The sequence below is a fragment of the Crinia signifera genome, chromosome 9, assembly GCF_055691185.1.
Source record: "Crinia signifera chromosome 9, ASM5569118v1, whole genome shotgun sequence".
In the NCBI taxonomy this organism is placed as follows: Eukaryota; Metazoa; Chordata; class Amphibia; order Anura; family Myobatrachidae; genus Crinia; species Crinia signifera.
In genome coordinates this window covers 12,406,771-12,429,602 of record NC_139225.1, presented here as the reverse complement: position 1 = coordinate 12,429,602, position 22,832 = coordinate 12,406,771, and the positions used below count along the sequence as shown (strand labels likewise).

The window sequence follows — 22,832 nt, the reverse complement described above, 5'->3', positions numbered from 1 at the left end:
TAATCCATGAAACCTTAAGGGGTAAATTCACAAAAAGTGTGAGTTTTAAGTAGGGAGAGCTGTTTCCCATAGCAACCAATCAGATTCTACGAGGGAAACCTAATAGGATGAGAGATTCAGAAAGTGAGAGATTTGGTAAACAAATCTCCATTTTTTTTTTTTTAAAGCGGCAATCATTCACACTGTAAAATCAAACTGGTATTGCAGTGTAAATGATTGCCGCTTTAAAAGCAACTGAAGATTTCTTATCAAATCTCTCACTTTCTGAATCTCTCATCCTATTACATTTCACTCTACAGATCATTTATCTAGCACCATCTGGAGCATATTATCTGGTCAGTTGGATCATCCTGAACATATCTTGCCCAGACAATTAAAAAAAAATAAACACCACTAAGTGCCCATCCACAAAGCATGCCTCTAGGAAATCTCCATCACTTTATCTTATTTTAATCATACCATATTTCAAAACGTAGGCCCTGATTCAGATCTGATCACAAAAGCAAAATCTTTCTCAAATGGGCAAAACCATGTGCACTGCAGGTAGGCAGATGTAACATGAACAGAGAGAGTTTGATTTGTGGCTGCTTTATTTTTTACACTGCAATTTAGATTTCAGTTTCAACACACCCCACCCAAATCTAACTCTCTCTGCACATGTTACATCTGCCCCACCTGCAGTGCAGCATGGTTTTGTTCATTTGAGAAAGATTTTGCATTTGCGATCAAGTCTGAATCATGCCAATGGTCTCTTTTTTTTCTCTAAACAAAGTACAATCCAGATTTATTGAGGAACACCCTAACACTACAGTATGTAACTTAGTAGGGTTCTATCTGTGTTGGGTTTCTACAGATGTAGCGCCTCTCCTTCAGGGATGGGAATTGCCATATTGCCCCCGCTGGCGATCGCCGGTGGAGAGGCGCTCCATCTGACTAAGCCGTGCGAACATCTGACAAGCATGCGCATCCCAGTCACTCCGCTTCAGGGAGGTGGGCAGGGTTGGGGGGGGGGGGGTGTTTGCCAGCAGCGACTGGGGATTGGTCGGGAGCAGCAGGGAGACGGCGGAGACCCCCGTCGGAAGGGTATGCACAAGCATCTCATGACTGCACGTCCCCTTTCCGGTGGCTGGTGGTGGCTGGCGGTTGGCGATTCTAATGCCAGCTGCCGGCAAGAAGAGAGACGCTACATCTGTATATTGTCCATGTGTAGTCAAGCTAGACTCTGATTTTATTATGGTTTTTTTTTTTTTTTAGAAAGTGGTGGGGGGGGGGGATTTTCCAAGTGAATATGTAAAAAATAGGTGTGAAAAATGCCAAGCAAACATTTGTATTCATCATAATGACCTGTAATTTTTTTTTATACATTTTTTTTTTTACATTTATATAACAAATGTGAGCAGCGCTGGCATTCTAAGCAGATACTGTATATTTACACCATCTCTCACAGAGATGTTGGCACTCAAAGCGTTTATAATCCGCTGGGTCCAGCATCATTTACAGTATTTTTTCGGATTTTGGGTGTATTTCCGACATTAATCATTTTCTTCAAAATAGGCAGAACTAATTTGACCATCTCTAATTTTCTTGTTTTTACTTTTTACTCGTGAGGCTCTGCAAATGTTTCCTTATTTTGGAGGAATGTTGAATGTAGTTTTAAAAGAATGTTAAGCTCACAGTTAGCGTAACTTAGTTGTTACATGTGTTTACCTCATGACACTAATGCTGCTCGTGCTGCTCGTGCTGTTAACAATTAAAGATTTGTGATACTTGGTGAAATACGCAGAGACGCTACCAGTGGTCTGTATGGAAATCATTATCTTTTCCTGCCTGTGCTTTTAGTTGTGTCTTTTATGTAATAACTGTACTTTGGATACAGATGGTGTAACAGCCATCCTAAATTGATATCTTCTGTTATCCCTGATGCTTATCTCTAGAACCATTTGGTTGTAGTTTGCTTATGATGGATAAAGATAAGCTGAATGTATGTGGGATATTTAGTAAATAGTAATATAGGGGGAAGCTGCAGCAACTTTCTAAATAAGTCCCATCTTGGTGTTGCCCGTTGGAACCAGTAAGCCTCTAGCTACCATTTATCAAACACCTTTTAAAAAAATGACAGCAGCTTCTCCATCTGTCCCCTTTAGAATGTTTTATTATGTACAGATATACACATATGCATGAAACACTGTGATTGTGTCTGACTGTCAGTCACACTTAAGGTGCATATACCTTTTGCGTTTTTGCCCAGTGTGTATAATGAGCGATCATGTAAAAATCGTTGGCCGGAATATCAGTCGGTGCATACACACTGAGCAATTTTCACCAGCCCAGTGATTTTCAAGGGTGGTTAACTACTTTTCACAGTAGGAGACTGTGGAAAGTGGTTCACTCATCTGGTAAATCAGCCAACAGTTGGCAATGACCGGCAATGATGTGGGGGCACGTATCATCGGTCGAAGCCCGGCCACACCTACTCAAAAAGGGAAAATTAGCTACTTTAATGTGAAAATTGCATGTGTGTATGGGCCTTACGTAAGTCTGCAATCAAGCAAATAAGTTTTGGTGTGCGTGTGGTTACTTTAGACTCTCTGGTGATACAAGGCACCATTGCGTTAGTTGTCCCAAGTTGGGAATCCCCCACACACAGCATTTATTAACTGGAAACAGAGGGACGAAGGCAGCTCTCAAAGCTCTGGGCATTCCAACACCATAGTTGTTAGATCCAAGTTGGAGAAAGAACCTATCACACAGAGAGCGAACAAGGCCTGCGGCCTCACAATGTCACTATCCATCCCTCCACTTATTGCCTTTGATGCCCGAAGCATGGTGAGGAAAGTAAGCTCACAACGGTCCACCTGGACTCCCATGGTCAACTTGTTTTCTCTCCTTGTGACATAAGAGGTCCTTTCTCCAACAAGGAACTAGACCTAACCATTCCCCCTATAGTAGTAGTAGTAGTAGTAGTATGTTTATTTATAAGGTGCCACAAAGTGTCCGCAGCGCCGCACATAGCAAACAAAAAACTAATTACAAGGTAATGTAAAGGGTGTGTTGATAAAATACAGCATAAATAGGGGTATAGCTGGTAGAACTAAAATCAGCATCAGTTCTGAAGTAGGTATCAAAATTGTCGAGGAGACAGAAAATGAAGTAGAGGAAGGGAAGAACAGGGCAGGAGCACTGGTAAGGTAAAGAGGTAGGGTGAGTACGTGAGGAAGGAGGGCCCTACTCATAAGAGTTAACATACTAAAAGGAGGTGGGTGGACGAACGAAAAACAATAGGATAAGTAGGAACGGATGGAGGGGTAGGGTAGGCAGGATAGGAGGAGCAAAAGAGGTTAGGAGGTGGAGCAAAAGAGGCTATAGTGAAGGCAAATGAAGATGTACTGTAGCTCTTGATTTTGGCAGTATCAAATAACCACATATCAAAGGGCATGGGGAATGACATCTAAAGACGAGTAACCCTGGGAACCTTCAGGTAGCACATTTAAAACTATTCATTTAGGACCCAAACGTTAAAGGTTACTTGATACTTTCTGATCCTATAAAATAAAAAAGACAGAGGGGGAGATTCTCTAAGAATCTCCGCCCCCCTTCACCGCCCATCGCATTTATAATTATCGCATATGTTCTAACATATGCGATAATTATAGCAAAGGACAGCTCTTGCGTTAAGAGCTGTCCTTTGCGGTGCGAGTCGCCGGGTCCCAGAAGGTCCCGGCGGCTCCTCCCTCACACACCCGGCGCTGCTGCTGCTGCTGCGCCGGGCTCTCCTCCTCCCTGCAACCGGAAGAGGATCAGTGCAGGGAGGAGGTCACAGGTCCGGGCAGCACAGCTCTGTGCTGCCCGGACACAGGTGAGGGGCGATGCGGGGAGGCGGGGGTCCGTGCGGGGCGGCAGGGGGTCGGTGCGGGGCAGTGGAGGGTTTCGGTAGAAGCCCATTGGCTTCTATGGGGCATCGCCAGATTTTTCTGGCAATGCCCCCCGCCGCATTAACCCGGCGGGGGATCCCAAAATGCGGTAAAAACCCGATAATGGGGTTTTTACCGCATTTCTTGTTTAGAGAATCTCCCACAAATGCTGCTCCCCGCTTCTTTGGGGGGTAATTCAACTGATTTGCACATCGGTCTCCATTTAATGTTCAAGTGTTTGTGTACGCACAGCAGTCGGTGTTGATATTACTGCTATGTTGTGCGGTCATTTTCACAGGCTTGTAACTACTGATCAAATTAAAGGGCAAAAAGCTGAGGATTTAACTCTGCCAGAGATTAACAAATTCCCTGATCTCAGAATCAAATTACAAGTATAATTACTGCATAATTAAAATGTTCTGCAGCCTCTGCACTTGGGTTTCAGTGTTCCAAAACACGGTGAAAAAATAAATATGTTGTAAAAATAGTTGATATATTACAGTACTTCAAAAATATCCGTAAATACACATTTTGTTTTTAATACTATTTATATCTTGCATTTGTTCCTGAACTGCATTCCATACCATTAGCATTAAAAATTATGGGCAAGATTTAATGCCGCCCAAGTTCAGGGGCAGTGCAAGATGTCCGCCGAACTCTGAGGTTTTTTTAAAGGGGAATTAACGTACAAGGCAAAATCATGCCTTGTAAGTTAATTCCCGTTTAGAAAACGGCCGAGTTCGGTCCGCTGAACTCGGGGGCAATAGATCTCGCCCATTGTATCTAAAAAATTTAGCTTGTTATTGTCACTAATACCCTATTTAATTTTGCAATACCGTATTAAATTTAAATCTTCACAGATTTTCTTATCATTATTACACATTTTAAAATAAAAATTGTGAAGGATTGCATGTGTATGTCATATGTTGTTTTAAAAATCCATAGGATGAAGAAATGTCAGAGTTTTGGATCTCAAACTGTGTGCTTAAGTAAATACGTAAAACATTAGATTTTTTTCTCAAAGGAAACAATTGATTCATCTTCTCAGTTGGAATTGTTATTATAAGCTTCATCCGTTTAAATTTTTTGGTACTCTTTACCTAGCACGGCGCCCACGATTTTGATCGTGGGCATCGCAGGTAAAAAAATTGCGGGCATCGCGGCCATTGAATGCACTAAAAATCGGGTGCGACGCGACCAACGCGATGCCCGCGATTTCCCATAGGGATCAATGTTAAATTTCTCAATTGACCAGATTTTACTGTTCAATGCCTCAATTGACCCACTTTTTCCATAGGAAACAATGTTAAATGGCCCCCACAATTGTTAACGCCACCCCACGATCAACGTCAACCCGAAGCATGGCGAGCGCAGCGAGCCCGCGAGGGGCGGCGGTACGCGTCCTACGACCTTTTCATACCCCCACTATCCACGTCGGCGTGGAGTTGAGAATAGTGTGGCGAGCGCAGCGTGCCACCGAGCCCGAAGCGTGGCGAGGGGACGCGGATACCTTCACAGGTAAACGCGTCCCTTCGCGGGCTTCACAGGTCGTAGGACGCGTACCGCTGCCCCTCGCGACCTCGCTGCGCTCGCCAACCTTCGGGTTCACGTTGATCGTGGGGTGGCGTTAACAATTGTGGGGGCCATTTCACACTTTAGGGTGCCTATTTGGCCTCTGTGGGCCATTTAACATTGTTTCCTATGGAAAAATCGGGTCAATTGAGGCATTGAACAGAAAAATCGGGTCAATTGAGAAATTTAACATTGTTCCCTATGGGAAATCGTGGGCATCGCGTCTATCGCGTCGCACCCGATTTTTTAGTGCATTCAATGCCCGCGATGGGCGCCGTGCTAGGTAAAGAGTACCAATTTTTTTTCTAAATAAATAATTTCCGTTTTATTTTCTACAGTACAATCACCAATTTAACTCAATTTATGTTGAAAATATTTTTTTTATTTAAATTGACTCCTATTAAATTTCTAATTGCTGTAACGCAGTAATGTAAAGGATGTAGTTACCTTGACAGTTCCATCGACAGCCTCATAGATTAGCAAGAACCCTGTGATGAGGGATCTTGGTGGTCTCCAGGTTATAAGAGCGGATTCCGATTGGATTTCACTCGCAGTCAAATCTTTAGGACCATCCAAGTCTGTGCATTTGAAAAACAAACAGAAATTATAAAACATCGATTTATACAGTTCAAATGACATGAAGGCTCTAAAAATGCACTCACATTACTGGCCTTATTGTTATATTTAACGTTATTGGACACAGAGGACATGTGAATTATTCATTCATTAACATTTAACAGATGTAATAGGTTAATTTTAGTCTTTAGGGTTTTCAAAATATTTTCAACGTCTACATTGTGTTGAGCGTCTTTTTTCCCATCACAGCGGTTAATGATTGTGCATCACACATCAACAGGCTAAACATTTGCTCACAATTGAAACCAATTGCAGGTTTGCTTACTTCCATCTGTCAAGCTGTGATAATACCATTCTTTACCTAACTGCCTTTAGACCTTTGTTGTTGACACCTGCTTTTGGGAATCTAGATTTTCTGTCAATACAGCCCTTCAGTTTAGTTATGATGTCAAGTACTATGTGACAACTATAAGCCAGCTTCTGCTTTTAGAGAACAAATAATCCTTTTCTACTACAATACACCAAACATAGATGGCAGATAAAGACTATTTACTGCACTAGTCTGGCCATTTATTTCTTTTGTAGGCTTGAATAGACCTACAGTATGTTTATCCCCAATTATGTTTAAATTACTGTTTTCTCAACACGTAATTCGGGGTAAAAGCGTTAAGCCATCAACATCAGTCAAGAGATTTCTATTAAAATAAAAAAAATTCATATGGAAAAGAAATAAATAAAAATGCTACTACAACTAATAATAATATATGGCATTATTATGGTACCTGTGGTGAATTTCGTGGATATTTCACGGCTACGAAGTTGTCCTCTAACAGCATAGATTTTCAAAGTGTATTCCGTGGCCGGCTGTAGTCCAATGATATCATTTTCCGCAGTGTTACCTGATACTGTTACATCTACAGAAGGAGCTGCAAAATAGTAATGTGATGACCAAATTTAACTGAGCCTCAGCACCTTTGCAAATTCCTATACAGGACTTAGGCCCTTATTCAGAACACACAGTGGAGCGATGTTTTGCTCATGTGCAGCCACTGTGTGCGAATGGCCACGGCGAATAGAGTATTCGCTGTAGCTCACACACATCAGTGCGGGAGGGGGGCGTGGGTTTGCGTGCCAGAGGATTCGCCAATGGGAATGTCCAGCTGGTATTTCCCCGATGATGAGGGTACCGGGGGTGGGCATCCTGACGTCAGCGGATGTCAGATGCCTGCCCGCTTCCTGTACAGGCACTTGCAGATGTAAGAGACCAAAGAGGTGTCTTTCATTTGCGAGCGCTAGAAAAATCATTCGATGGCACATGGCTATTAAATGATTTTGTGCCCGCACGCAATGCTGCAAATGGATGAGTATGCTAATCGTCCATTTGCATGCCAGCGGGTAATAGCGCCGTGCGAGGGGGGGTGGGCAGTTGTACGGATGGTGAGTGGTGGACTCGCAAGCCTGCAAAATTTACAGAATTGCGAATCCACCAGAATAAGGGTTCAGAGATGTACACAAGGCCGATGAGTATACTGGTTTCTGGATGCAGTTTTCCTGGTTCCAGTAAAAGGCATTTCCAGGTCATTCTGAGTTACTCAGATGGCCTATATTCAACAAGGACACTGCTGCGGCATTGGTGTATTATTGGACAGTACACAGACTGAGCAGCTGCGCGATCTCTGAATGGGGTATCTATGCAAAATAAAGACGGACGATGGTGGGAGAAACTAGAGATACTTACCATTCTGTGCAGAATAGGATATGACGTAACTGTCCACGGATGCCAAGGATGGTTTCCACAGTGCTAGAGCCTCAGAATCAGTGACATTAATAGCTCTGAGTCCTGATGGACTGTCCAGTGCTAAAACATAATTCAGACGTGAAGTGAGAAAAATTAAATAGTCAACTAAATATTCAGCTTAGTACTGTATTTGTCTAATAAACCAATTGAGTAGATACAGTACACATCGGTAGCCAAATGTATGTCAAATAGAAACCAATCTCATTATTTGTCTCTTGGGTTAGTTACTTTGGCCCTTTTTCTGGTCGGTGCGGTAATATCCGCGTGCGTTCGTGCCGCCGATGTTTTGTGTCTGCGCATGTGCAGAGGCGTCTCTACGCATGTGCGAACGGAACGCACGTTCAAATTCCGCTTGAAATGTGTACACTACGAACAGGGGGTGGAGAGGGGAGTGAAGGGCTGTTTGGGCTCATTACCATATGCATACGCCCCGCGTTTCATGGGCGTTCCCATGCAAACGCTGGGCATACGTATGGTAATGCGGCCGTGACGCACGTGTAGGGGCGGACATATGACATCGCCGGATGTCAGCTGCCCACCCAGATCCCTGCTTTTGCACAGAAAAATGTCCGTGTGGTCTGAGGTTGCGGGAGCTGGTGGAGCACTGTTCGACCATCGAATAATGAAGGAGGTTCCCTGAGATGGAGGAGGCGTATTCCGTGAAAAATACACGTGCGGTCCGTTCGGCCAGCTTATTACCGCGTACGGACGGAGTTGCCGATCCGTATGGAAGGCGGGGTTTCGCACACACGGTCCTGGCCGCATAATCGGATCCGGCCGCACCGATCAGAATAAGGGCTTTTGTAATGTAGCCACACAAAAGGTGATGGAAGATTTCCATTGCATACAGTAGATTTTCAAACATAATTTAAAAAACACTCTGAATTTGATCCATGGAATCATACACTTGGAGTCCAGTGCAGGATCTGGAGTAGCAGCCACAGTTCCAAGGAGTGGGTTTATCATCGAGGGTTTATCATAGTCATGATTTATTTATCCCATCCCAGCGGCAGTGCACCGCCATTTTTGTCTTCTGATGGCCCCTCTTTCATTTCACTGACAGCATCCTTTTGGTACCTGTTCTGCACTGCCTAAATATTTGATGTTTCCTTAATGCTGCTTGGAAGCAATAGGAGGGGGCAGATGAGAATTCCAAATGATAAATGAGGGCATACTGACCTACTTTTTCAATCTACTTTTCAGGTAAAAATGCAGATAGGCGACATTATGGGAGAAGTTCTGAACTTTATTGTCATTAGACCCTGCCCCCAATACAGTGAACCACCCAGGATGTGCAGGTCTTCTGTGAAGGGGTGGAACTAAATGACATAATTACATTTATTTAGCCCAATCCCTTTCTCGTGGTCCCAAAAGTGCCATTGGTCAAATTAATGAAGATTATGAAGGTTTTTATTGTATAGAGGTTGCATTAATTACAATATGTGGTTATTACAATGATGATGAACTTGTATTTGTGGAAGGGTTAAATAAATTGATGATGGAACAATATCAAAGTCAATGACTAACTCTGTATTGTACAGTATAGCAATCATTATCCTTTGTCTTTTATTGTGGTTATTGATGTTCTCTGTTTTACATGGCATTTATTGATTCTCTCCACTCTGTTTTATATGGTGGTCACTGACATTCTCTACATTAAATGGAGGTAACCAAGACTCTTTGCATTAGATGAGGTTACTGATGCTCTCTGTCTTGTATGGTAGCCACCGCAATATTCTCTGCCTTCTGTTGCTGGCAGTGCTTAGTGTGAGCTCCATGTATTGTATGGTGGTCAAGGTTGGCCATTGTTAGGATGATCTCTATCTGTGTGGCATCTGGTCCAAGCTAGCATGACTAGATCTTTGACTTTGATCTAACTTTGAGACCTTAACAATTACTTCATTAATATACGTCTCATACATAAGTATCAATGTAGAAATGGGGACTGATTTCGTATAGAGAAGCATGGTTCTACATACCTGTTGTGAGAGTACCAGAAGCTGGTTTACTTTCTTCACTTCCTTTCACAGATGTAATGCTCACAAAATACTCCACACCTGGCAGCAGGTTGACTAGGGTCGTCTGAGTGCTAGATCCATCCACCTCCACAGTGTTGCTGGCACCTGCATAAAACAAACAATTTTACAATTGTCAACCCTGTGCTTACTTTTTTTGATTGATAATGTTATCAATTACATTTTTACAGCATATTGTCAGTCAGACGTGACATGAAAGGATAGCACTGATTTCGCAGGGGCACAATGCATGTCGTCCTGACTTTGGACATGATTCCGGTTTACTCGGTCCCCTGCGAATTTGCTGCAGGGACTGATGTTTCGATGTATGTGCAGACCTGATGTACGAATGCCTTTGGCAACTATCACACTCACCGATGCTTTTCACACACAGTGGGGCAGGTAGTGGGCAGGTAGGGGGCTGTTGCATGGGAATGCCCAGTGTTTCCTGGAGCGTGCCCACAAAAACGGTGAACCTGCATGTTTTGGTCATCTCGGCCCAGGTAAAAGTCAGGTCAGACCAGTGGTGGTTTTTACCTATGGGCTGCAGGACTGCAGCCCCCAGGTGAAATCTGCCACTGTGCTCAGTCTTAGGAAGCCAGATGCAGTATGTGAGACTGCACTGGCTTCACTGTGACTGGCAGTGACTTCCTATTGGAAGTCAGGCCTGCCAGTCACCCACAGTAAGGCAGTCCCATTAGAAGGTGTTTCCTCCCTCCGGGACTGCCAGGCCGGCATGCTATATGCAGAGAGCTGGCTTCCTGTAGGAAGCCACTCCCTGCCTTGCTGTGCAGCCCAATTTGGCTTCTATAGGCTGCAGCCAATGCAGACCAAAGTATTTCAGGAAATGCACTGTACCATTGCCGATACTGTGCGTGTGCCAGTTACGGTGCCTGTACAATGCAGATGACACAAACAGTGGCAGGCCTGAAAGTATTAACAAGCAGTACTGGGGAGGGGGGTGTAAAGGCAGCACAGCCAGGGGCAGCCTCCCTCCTTTTATGAGTTAGGAGCTGCCGCTGTCTCAGACTGACTTTTATCTACAAGCAGGTGAAAAATCATTAGATGGTCACATTTGAATGAATGTATCAGCGTACACATCCATTTTCATGCCAACATGGGCATTTGGTTGGCAAAAGGGGCCAAAACGTGACTTCCCACTTGCTAAGATGCGAAAGATTGCTGCTTAGCAAGTGGGTCTGAATACATTTTTCTCATGATTTTGATATAATCTATACTGTATGTCCAATTTAGATATTTTTTACATATTATATTTTAACTAAAGCAGACTTTGTATTTTGCATTTTTTACGTATAAAACATGTGGCGTTACCTCCAGTTGCAGGAACATATGTAATCAGGAATTTGTTGACGCGGATCCTCGGTGCAAGCCAGGTGACCTTTGCAGAAGTCTCAGTGATATCGGAGAACGATAGTCCTTCTGGAGACCCCAAAGCTGCAGACACAGAACACATGCCACTTAGAAATGCTAGCAGAGTTTATTTAAGGATTTTCGGATTGTTTTAAAATGTCATGACTCACACCCACTGCCAATGACTACCAAATACTGTATATCACAAACTGAATTATACTGGATATTTTACAAAAATTAACATAATAGTTTTTACTTCCAACGTTTGAAGAGGCTGTTTTTGTAATCGACTATATATTTTGCATATGTGAAATGTCATTATTTCGCAACCAGGATAAATTTATTACATGCACATTTTAAATGTTATATTTATTCAAGCAGCAAAGTTTACTCTAAAAAAGTAAATAGACTTACTGCTCTATTAATGGAAGACTATAAATATATTCATAAACTCTTTGTTCTCAAGTATTTTCTTTCGTCTGCCTCCTTGGGGCAGTGTAAAATTTTATATTAAGTGCTGGCTGTATTTTTTTTTATTTTTTTTTAGTTGTAGATATATAAACTAATTGTAAGAGCAAACTGGAACTTGTTTATTTAAAAGTTAAAACTTGTGACTTTGTTCAGATACAGTCAAAGCAATTGAAGCCGTCTGGATGTTTTCTGTGGTTTAAAATAATAAGTTATTATGTTACATTTAAATTTGGGCAGAGTTTATACTTCACTGGTTGAAGCACCTCTTGATTCCTTCAATCAAAGTTTCCCAAACTCTGTCATTACGGTTCAGTTTTTAAGGATATCCATACTTCATTCAGGTGACTTCCTTAATAGACTAGTCAATTGATTTAACCATCTAGACTCAAACCTGGGGGGTATATGAAATAGGATCCAAGTTTGTTAGAGGTGCGGGATGTTTGACAAAAAAAAATGGCCGTATTTTTAATGCGGCAATCAAGTACAAGGCATCTCGAACATCTAGCAAACTCTGCCCTATTACATATTCCCTCTGGTCCGACTTAGAAAAAGGCGACTGCTAATAATTGTATGTAAGTTCCTTGTAGGACGGAGAAGTTTTGTTAGTTACGCCTCCTCCTGCCCACGTAAGACAGAAGGCATTTGGGACAAAGCATTTCCAATAGACTACAAATAGTTCTTTGTTCTCTGGTGGTGTTGCTATTGTGGCAAATTTTATACAATATATGAATACCACTAATGAAAAAGGTTGCCCATGCATTGGACTACACTGAGTTCTGCATCGTGAAATTCTAAGCATAAGTCCATCGTGTTAAACTGATTCTATACAAACTGACAGTTTTCCATCAAGGCAGCTAAAAAAAATCTTACGACCCTTTAAAAGATTATTCCCCTTAATAAATTACCCTGTTAGTATACATTGTAACAATCATAGATAGACTATTTCTTTTATCAGAAAGGCCCTTGCCCCAAAATTTAAATTCATATCATGAATTGGCCATTATAACTTTCCTAAGGGGGAGATTTATCAACGCTTAAAGAGGACAAAAGAGGATATTGCGTATAGTAATCAATAAGATCCTTGCTATTATTTTATAGAACATACTAGATAAATGATAAGTAGAATTTGATTGGTTGCCATGACAACATTTACATTTGTCTTGATAAATCACTCTTAAGTAAGAAGTTCCCTAGTCGTACTTCACATACTTTGGAGAAGCACCTCTTTGTGCTAATGCTAAATATATTGTTTTCAGTTGAAGAAGAAGCTCTGTATCATTTCCATTTTGTCTATAATGTTCATCCATAAAGGGTCATTCTCTCAACGAAATATTCTTATTTGTAATTAAATTAAAGAAATGTATATTTATGTACATTTTAGAATTCATTGCCATTTTATTAAATCTCTCGACTCCCGTGCAACCCCTTCAATGTACAAAGAACACCCAAGTTCTCTAGACAATAAAATCCCTGTCACTCTTTAATCTGTTGAGTAGTTAGCATGCAAAACCCCAAACACTCAGATTTAGAAGCAGCTTAAAACTAGAAGAATATTTGTTTCATATCGGACCACAACCATTTGTTCTCAATTCCACTAGATATTTCTCAGTTTTTCCTTAATCTGCTTTTGACGAATCCTTTGCTCGAGAGAAAATTGAGTTTTTTTTTTAATCAGAATAAATAGCCCACACAAGAAAAGTCCATTAATAATGGCTAACAAACCCAAACAACCCACATTAAAAGGTTTGATGGAGAACTGCCAGTATAACATAAGACACAAGGGGTAAAATTGATTTGGAAAGAAGTAGTCAACAGTGAAACATACAAAAGATATTTGCTAGCTCCAAATCCTTTAGGTTAGTGCCAGGAGCAAAAAAAGAAAAAGAAAAAAAAAGTGTTGAGCAAAAAGAGACACATAGTCAATGAAATCCTTGAAACAACAAAGCTAACCTATTCCCAACGAACAGAAAGAAGTGTAAATTGTTAATGTTCCACAGTTAATAAATTTAGAAGAAATATCTAGTTATTTATTTTCTGCTGAGGCATCAAAGCCGAAAAGGACACCAGAAAAGGGTGAACTTAATTTTATTTACTACAAAATGCCAAGTCTCCGTACAAGAGGGTGCGCTCGCATGTCTGCCAATTTCTAAGAGTAGCTAAAGAAGTAAATCAATTGAATGACGGGAAGCCCTTGTAAGCTCTTTGCCCTTTCAAATGTCTGAATACATCAATGTCTTTCTATACACCTGATGGGTGGGTATATTGAGAACTAAAAGCTATGACAATGAAACATACAAGTGGATTTTGGGAAACCGAGCACAAATTAAGATGTTAAAAAAAATATCAGACCTAGCTGTTTATTTTAGTTCAGATATTTATCAATTTTCAATGAGCAAAGAAAATTATTTAACAAAAAACTATAATTTTTTTTTGATTTTTTTTCTTTCCCTTCGGGGAGTTGTCAACTGGTTGCAATATATCCAGAAATCTCATGGCAGCCTCTATATACAATTCAGTGAGCTTCCGAGAAACAAAGTTTCTCATTGTAGACCATTTACAAAGTGCAAAGTGGCTTCTCCATGGCACAAAAGACGGTCTTGGACCAACTGTGGCCCCTTGAATTGATGAAGTGCCATTATTCCGTAGTAAATCAGAGGGTTGGAAGGAAGGGGTGGGTACACCTAGTGATTTGTGGTGGAGTGTAGACATGAGATTTCAGCTTGCAAAACACAATTATTGAAAGGTCCTAAAGGGATGGAGAGGGCAAAATTGCCACATCTTAGGGGCAACGATTGCTGTGCAGGGGAGCACATGGCTACGTAACTATACAAATTAACTTTTTGCACAAACTCAGAGATACTATAGATCATGTCTTAGTCCATATTTTAAATGGAACATGTTTTGTGCTTTCAAAAACCACGATGTACTGCAGGTTAAGTCAAACACAAATCTGTGAATTAAAAGTTACAATTTGTCACTTCAAGGTTCTATGCAGAAAATTTATATTTTGATCCAATGGGGGGGAAATTTACTAAGATGAGATTTCTATTGAAGATGGGATGTTGCCCATAGCAACCAAACAGTTTATATCTAATATTCTAGAAGTTGCTAAATAAATTAGAAGCAGAATCTGATTGGTTATTTTGGGCAACATCCCATCTTCAATAGAACTCCCATCTTAGTAAATTTGCACCAATGTGTTCATCATGGCTTTATGGAACCTGATTATTATACTATATAGCCCTGGTTGGGCATACATCCTCTTTAGTGAATGTTCTGGCTGACGGGACATACCATATGACCCGTGAGGGCAGGGGGAGAATAAAAGTAGCCCACAGGAGACACAAACTCTTCCCTTCACTTGCCACCTGGTTATTAAAGACAACCAGTGGTGGTTGTGTGGATAGTGAAATAGGTGTTCCACGACCTTGCCATTGTGGGTCACATAGCATTTTCCAATGGTCACGTGGCCCAAACTACACTTACTGCTTGGGAATTAGCTACTACCCTGTAGCCACGCTCTCACATTTACAGACAACTGCTATGCTGGGGCTGTCTACACGTAATGAATTGAATTATTTTATTTCATACAGTACAAGACAGTTTGAAACACAAGTGGCCTGCTATTGCATGTGCAATGTATACCCAATGAGTGGGTCACTTTTCAATTGCACTAGTATGCATCATATTGGCTAGAATGGAACAAGGATTCAAATTAGAAAGTTGACAACACATAAAAGTACAAAAAGAACCTGTCTTGTAGGACTACTATTTCACATCTGTTTACATGCAATAAACTATTTTTAGAAAGGTAAATTCAATGAGGAACTGTTAATGCATTTGTGTACCTAACCTGATACACCGAAGGAAATAATGTTTCTATTGTCACCATTCATGTAATTACAGTGCATAGTCGTAAAGAAGAAACAGGTCATATGCAATGATGATTTTCAGTATGGAAATTGAGATGGAAAGTAAGAAAAAAAAATATCATTATATGTGTCAGGGATCCAGCTGCAGGGGAGTGGTAGTCATGCAGCCACCTGTAGAGAAAATGCTACGTTACAAGTGTTGAGGACACAAGAGAAATGCAGGAGGCAGCTTGTGAAGGATTGCCGTAAGACAACGTGACCATTCACTGATGTATATACAAATATATATATACATTCATATTTGTAGCAAACCTACAAATAAAAACAGAAACATGCAGTGTTAAGCGAGGCGTTTGGTGCAAATGACGTTCATTTGCGATGCATTCTTCAAGAAATCCTGTAAAAGAAAAAAAACAAGCTTGCGATGCTGCAATACAAAGCGAGGGAGGAAGTTCTAAGCAGACATGACATGCATGATGTGAATCCGACAAGATTTCTCGCACTTGTAACTGTCAATTATTTCATTCTCATGTTCTTGTTATTGACTTATGTTGTCACAAAGTCGTGTTAGCTGTCGAGATGTCAGAGGAACATGTTAGAATTTGTTCTCTTCCAAAACGAGAGAGATATACAGTAAAATGTCATAGAGCGCCGATCGATACAAAACATTACATGGTAACATTTCAGCGCGGAGAAACAGTTTCATCGTGCGACGATGAAAGTGTTAACTGAAACATGGGCGCTACAATATTTTGCATCGATCGGGATGTCTACAAAATCACCATCATTTCTTCTGCAGAGTATCTGGAAGGTACTGTATATACAGTATCAGTATATATCAGTAATCAAGAGGAGAATGAGCTACACATATACACATATACTAGCATTTTTTCTGATCTTATTCTGTGCATTAAATAAAGATGAATGAGCCTCATTTCTGCTTAGGCTACATATACACTCATTTGCTAATTTAATATAAAATAGGCTATAGGTAAATATACATATACAGGTACCATGATGCCCATTAGCGTAGTACGGAATGGGCACGTGATAAAAAAAAAAAAGTTTGTTCTCTTCAAGGATAATTAATTTTGGTTCATCTAGTTGCATATTAATTTATTTCTCAGATGTGTAATGGTCCTTCTACCACCAATGGTACAGAAACCAAAACAATGTAATCTTGGACAATAGCACACTGGGGGTAGTTACTGATGGGTCAATTAAGGACATGTGAATGTGTTCTTATTAAATCACCATGTTTTTCAGTATCAAAGTGTTTTTGTAAAAAAAAAAAATTTGCAATCGGTTATAATGATATTTTAAGAACTTAAACCTAACCAGTAAAAATTTAAGAGATACACTCTAAAATATATATTTGTAACATTTCTCTTCATTTATGGGATTCCCCTAGAGCTTTTCACTTGGTCCTACTGTAAAATTTTGTTAAAACCAGACATATTTTCTACTTTCCAGCACAAAGCTATGAGTAGGTTTTTGGCCACTAGGTCCTTGCTCCCCGGAGACGTCAGTAGCTTATTGGAATAGCTTTTGGCATTCCTGCACTGTCTGCGCCTCTCACTTGGTGTGGAATTTATGATCTAAGAACAATTCAATTATCTTCAGATTCCTGTTTTATAAGACTGTTAACTGCTAAATTAGACAGGGTTTAATTCTTCCTAGACCCTCTGGACAAAGAGCTGCTTAGTCAGGCAAGCCCTCCACCCAGACTTCTGCCATGACTGAGTGATAATAAGCTGTTGCACTAAATCATTCGATTCTAGAGCCCTTTCCAGCTTTGCTACCGCGTTGCAATCTTTGACTTCCAAATGTGAAAATCACTTACTCGTTTAATACTTTATTGAATCCTGCTGTGCCATCCCAACAGTTTGATGTACTGTGTATGTAATGTGGATTTAACATACATATAATGCATACATAATCAGTTACAGCCAGAACACACTAACCTGCTCACATTTTCCTACTTATTTTCCAAACACAATTGGGTAAATGAATTAACTGCTGCTTAACTCCAATGGGGGCAGTAACATAAATTCATTTCCGTACACTTTTGCAGTTGGCCGATTAGTGGAAAAGAATTACGGAATGACTGCAATAAGCATGTAGTTGGTTAAACATCCCAGGCTGTGTGAACCTTAAGGAAGCATGTGACTCGGCATCCAATAAGGATGAAGGGGCTGGCAAAAGTTAGCTGGGGACATTAGTTGCAGGAAGAGGAGGAAACTTCCTCTTTGTCCTGAGTTTCCCGCCCTCCCTCCCATTTTGTCTTTAACGGTTGGTGCTTAATTGTTTTGGCTGTGTGCTGGGAAAGAACGGCAGGTCATATATTATATAGTTGTTTTTCGGTGCGTTCACCTTTGTTGACTATAGGCCTTCGCTGGATCACCCGCTCGGGGACAACGACACCACCTGGACAGGTAGGCAGTCAATGTGGAAGGCTGAGTGGATATTGCTTGTTGTTAGGGTAATGTTTGATTGAGTAGGCCAGTTGTGGGTGGAGCTTAAATAATTAGCTGTTCTTTCTTGGCCACTATTAATTAATTAATTATAAATTAATTTGCCTAAAATGCTTTAATAATAAACACAGATAACACCTAAGTCTCCCAGTCTTTATTTCAGGTTTAGATGGGATGTTTAATAGATGAAGAGGGTTTATACTGGGATCAATGGTAAATGTTGGAGTATTCTGTAGTTTAAATTCTCACCTCTAATGCATTGCATACAATGTATATAAGGATTGTCTTCTGGCCGCACAATATTACTGTACACAGTATTTGTATTAACTCTGTTTCCAGTACAGCAGAATGCAGTTGTTTATATCTAGTTACAGTAATTGATTGTGTTTACCTAATACTGCATCTACTGTATCTTACTTTTTGCCATTTATAGCAAAGAACTGAAGGACTCCTTAACATCTGTAGCTTCTCTTGGTGAGAAATTCTTTGGCCTTGTTCTACCAATGATATAAACACTAAGCACTCGCTAATAAAATTCCATGAGCAACACGTTCATTATTTTATATGACGTCCATAATATGGCTTTCTGTTTAATGTAACTTCATCCTGTCAAATCGTAGACTAACCAGTGACAACTTCTATTCCGAGGACATTATGCTGCAAAATAACCGATTAAAATAACTGGATCTGGTTTCTACAGCGTTACTGTATTACAAGGCAATGTCCTAAATAAAATAAAAAAAGGGATCATTTGTTATATTTTATTATTTCTATTTAAACTATGATTTGGACAATGGGACACAACAATGCCAGCTTTGATAAGTTATAAAAACTAGACACACCAAGTTATTAAATAAGGGCATGGTGATAAGGACTCTACTACTGAAACGTATTGCTAGCTGAATATTCTGTTTACTATGACTGTGATGCTAATTATTATGGAACAGCAATTTAACATCAGTAACCCCTTATGTAAGCTCTTACAGTGTCCCTGATGGAGTCTGCCGCCGATCTTGCTGGCAGCATACCGCGAGATGTGCTAATGAGCAATGAGCAGGCACAACAGCAATCTCCACATGTGTACTGTGAGGACTAAGGAGGTTATTCTGGTTGAATCGCAAGGCTGCGAATTCACAGCCTTACGAGTCCACCAAACCCGACCAACGAATGCCGCAGCATGTGTTGGCACGCACTGGCTGCGAATGGATTCGCAGGCTGCGTGGGGACACCCACATCTTTTGATGGTTGCCAACCATCAAAAGATGTGGTGCGTGCACGCATGTATAAAGTGACTCTCAGGTCACTCAGATGTGCGTGCACTTTTGGGCTTAAATGGGCAGGCAGGTGAAATCCGGTGATGTTAGCTGTCCACCCCCGGCACCCACCAGTCGTGTAACTACTGTAAGGCAGCCCAAGCTGCAGCTCGGGGGAGCAAGCGGCAGCAGGGTATGTGTGGGCGCCGGCACCCACTCAATGCACTGACATGCTGCTGCCGAGCACCGGAGGCGAGTCAGCCGCAGCGCAGGTGCGGCCATGGCAGAGATGACAAATCTCTCCACTGATTCAATTGACTGTACACTGTGTACAGGATGGGCGGATGGACATGCTAGGTCAGCCTGGGATGCGTCATAGCCAGGGGAAGCAGCAGTGTATGCTGGTCTTCCGCTATCCTGCTTCAGCTTCTCCATTATGTGTGTGATGTCATCACATCACACGCTGGGGAAACACACTGGAGAGGAGGAGCCCGGGGGAGAGCCACAAACTTTTTGGCAGGGGGAAACAAAATTTATAGTTACACCACTGGCACCCACGTCACCCGGCAATTACCATGAGAACGCCCAGAGTTTTCATGGGGAAGCCCATGAAACTCTGAGCGTTCCCATCGGTGAGTAACCCAACCCGCTGTCCTACGAAAAGCCCGAACAGCTTCACCAAAGAAAAGAAGGCAGTTACCATCTATAGATCTATACTGTAGATGGCGTTAGCTGTAGAGTGACATACAGCAATGAGCTAAGCTTACCACTAATAGATGACATAACCTCTACAGCAAGGGCTAAAGATTTTATGTCTCTTTTTTTAAATGGAGATCTAAAAGATATATAGGTACTTGTGAGTTATCCGGGCGTCCGATTTTTAAATCGGGTCGGATCGGGACATAGCATCGCATCGCATGCGACCATCGGATGCGATGCGATGCGATGCGATGACCCGATTTTTCCATAGGAATCAATGTTAAAATGGACTGAGTCCATTTTAACATGGAATTCAATGGGAAAAAGGGGTCCTTTTCATACCCCTACTATCCAAGTGGGCATGGAGTTGGATATAAACCTGTGGCGAGCGTAGCGAGCCACCGAGCCCGAAGCGTGGCGAGCGTAGCGAGCCCCGCGAGGGGACACGGAATACCGTCCCCTCGCGGGGCTCGCTTCGCTCGCCACGCTTCGGGCTCGGTGGCTCGCTACGCTCGCCACAGGTTTATATCCAACTCCATGCCCACTTGGATAGTAGGGGTATGAAAAGGACCCCTTTTTCCCATTGAATTCCATGTTAAAATGGACTCAGTCCATTTTAACATTGATTCCTATGGAAAAATCGGGTCATCGCATCCGATGGTCGCATGCGATGCGATGCGATGCGATATCGCATCGCATCGCATCTGATTGTATGCCTTAACTTAAGGCATACAATCAAAAAATCGGACGCCCAGATAACTCACAAGTACCGATATATATATATAAATTGAAGAACAGAGTTACTTTATTAGTTCTGTATCCACTGGTCTATAAGCACATGAGATATGATACATTGTGGCACATTTAAAGTTATAGAAGTCACAGCTTGGCACTTCTTACTGATCAAGACCAAGAGGACTAATACAGAAGGCTTTTTTTTTATGCCCAGGCTTGCAAACTCTATATAATAATACAATCATAATGGTATATTATATTTCTAGGCATACATACCATAGCTACAGTTTACATAATATATGTTTTTGTCAACTGTAGTTAATTTCAAGAACAGTATAAGGTTCTAAGGGGAAGATTTTATCAAACCATTGAAAGAGGACAAGTGGCGGGGTTTCCCAAAGCAACCAATCAGCTATCATTTTTGCAGTATGCAAATAGGTTTTGCTCGGTATTGCAAACACCTCCACCACTTTTAGGGCCAGATGCACTAAGCTTCAAAAGTGATAAACAGCCAGCCAATCAGCTCCTAACTGCCATGTTACAGACTGTGTTTGAAAAATGTCAGGCAGGAGCTGATTGGTTGGTTGCTTATCAGTCGCCCTTACTCTTAGAAGGATTAATAAAGGCCCGCTAAATATTTTATGTGTTTTTCATAAAATGTATTTTAACGTCTCATAAAAAAATAAATCTTCTTAAAATTAATTGCAAATGATAATGAGCAGCTTCACTTTTTGTGTTATTAGCATATACAGTATAATGACACCTTACTATTTTATTAATAATCTTAGGAAATAAGTAAATCAATTGTAAACTGTATTATCCAAGGTTAAAGGTAGGTGAGCTTGTAAAGTTTTCACATTTGAAACATAAAATTAACAAATTTGCTAAATTTTCTCTACCCTGAGCCGCTTACTGGGTTACTGAATGGAAGTACCTGTTGTTGCCTCTCCTTTTATTGGTGGAGAACGTTGACCACTAGCAACACCATGCAGCTCAATCTCATAGTCAGTGCCATCTCTCAGTCCCGTCACAACAGTTGTGCGTTCACTGCCTGGCACTGTTAGTGTTATTGGTTTATACTGTTGTTTGGCATCCTGTATTTTAATGAAAAAGTTGTCAAAACCGCTCTCGTCGGCTGTCCATGACAGGTCAAAACTATCCGGGGTTATTTTGGAAACCATAAGGTATCCAACTTCAGGTTTTGCTTCTGAAAAGAATCCCGTGAAAGGAAGAAGGATGAAAAAAATCAAAGCGCATTGTTAGTAACTGCATAGCTCCTATGTATGTTGGAAGAAGCTAGAAGAAGCATCAAAAGTAAAAAAAAAAACACAAACATTTTGATGATTATTTTCTAGAGAAACAACTGGAAAAAAAATAACATACATACTTACAGAACATTCAAATACAAAATATTACAGGGGAACTATGCTCATGATAAAAATAAATAAAAAATAAACACTATATTAGAGTTCTAAGTGTTCTGTTAAGTCCAAAACAAATTTGCAGTTCCCAAGAATTGACTTGAGGACCGTCCTTTTAGTAGCTATCCTATCATAAATTATATATAGTAGAACCATCTTTCTCATACTTGATCCTCAGAATTCCTAATGCTCCACTTGTACTCTTCACCTACACACAGGACCTTATTCAGGTCCATTCGCAGTGGCCCCTTCTTACAGGGCTGATGTTTTATCAATGCGCACGTGCATTTCATTGCATGGGTGCCATCACCAGATGTCAGCTGCCCGCCTTCTTCCCTCTGCACTGAGCAACCTTAGATATGCGTGCATGTGCCACATCATTCAGTGGTCGGCAAGCAAATGTTTAGGTACATAAAAATTCCTGCGCATTGTTTCATTTGTTAAATCATTAAAATGGACTTAGTTTAAAGGCCAAAGTAAGCTAATTAAAAACTCCTAAGTACCTAATTAAACAATAGGTGTGTGTGCGCATGAGTGTTGAGTGGGGTGGGAGAGGGTTAAGATCTACCTGGTGATGTAATCTGTATTATCCAAGGTTAAAGGTAGGTGAGCTTGTAAAGTTTTCACATTTGTAACATAAAATTAACAAATTTGCTAATTTTCT

The 22,832-nt window shown here is 41.0% G+C and overlaps 1 protein-coding gene across 5 annotated transcripts in view; it reads right to left on the bottom strand.

Annotated features, from left to right (window-relative positions):
• TNC (tenascin C) overlaps positions 1-22,832 on the bottom strand; it is a 108,294-nt gene that overhangs the window by 23,075 nt on the left and 62,387 nt on the right. For 2 of the 5 annotated variants that reach the window (XM_083161038.1, XM_083161037.1), the window contains 6 exons: positions 21,682-21,954; positions 11,205-11,327; positions 9,837-9,980; positions 7,798-7,917; positions 6,842-6,985; positions 5,931-6,061 (listed from right to left, as the gene is read on the bottom strand). In XM_083161038.1, the coding sequence (XP_083017164.1) occupies positions 5,931-6,061; positions 6,842-6,985; positions 7,798-7,917; positions 9,837-9,980; positions 11,205-11,327; positions 21,682-21,954 (935 nt within the window). The remainder of the gene's footprint in view (positions 1-5,930; positions 6,062-6,841; positions 6,986-7,797; positions 7,918-9,836; positions 9,981-11,204; positions 11,328-21,681; positions 21,955-22,832) is intronic. The other 3 variants (XM_083161040.1, XM_083161041.1, XM_083161039.1) reach the window with 2 other exon arrangements.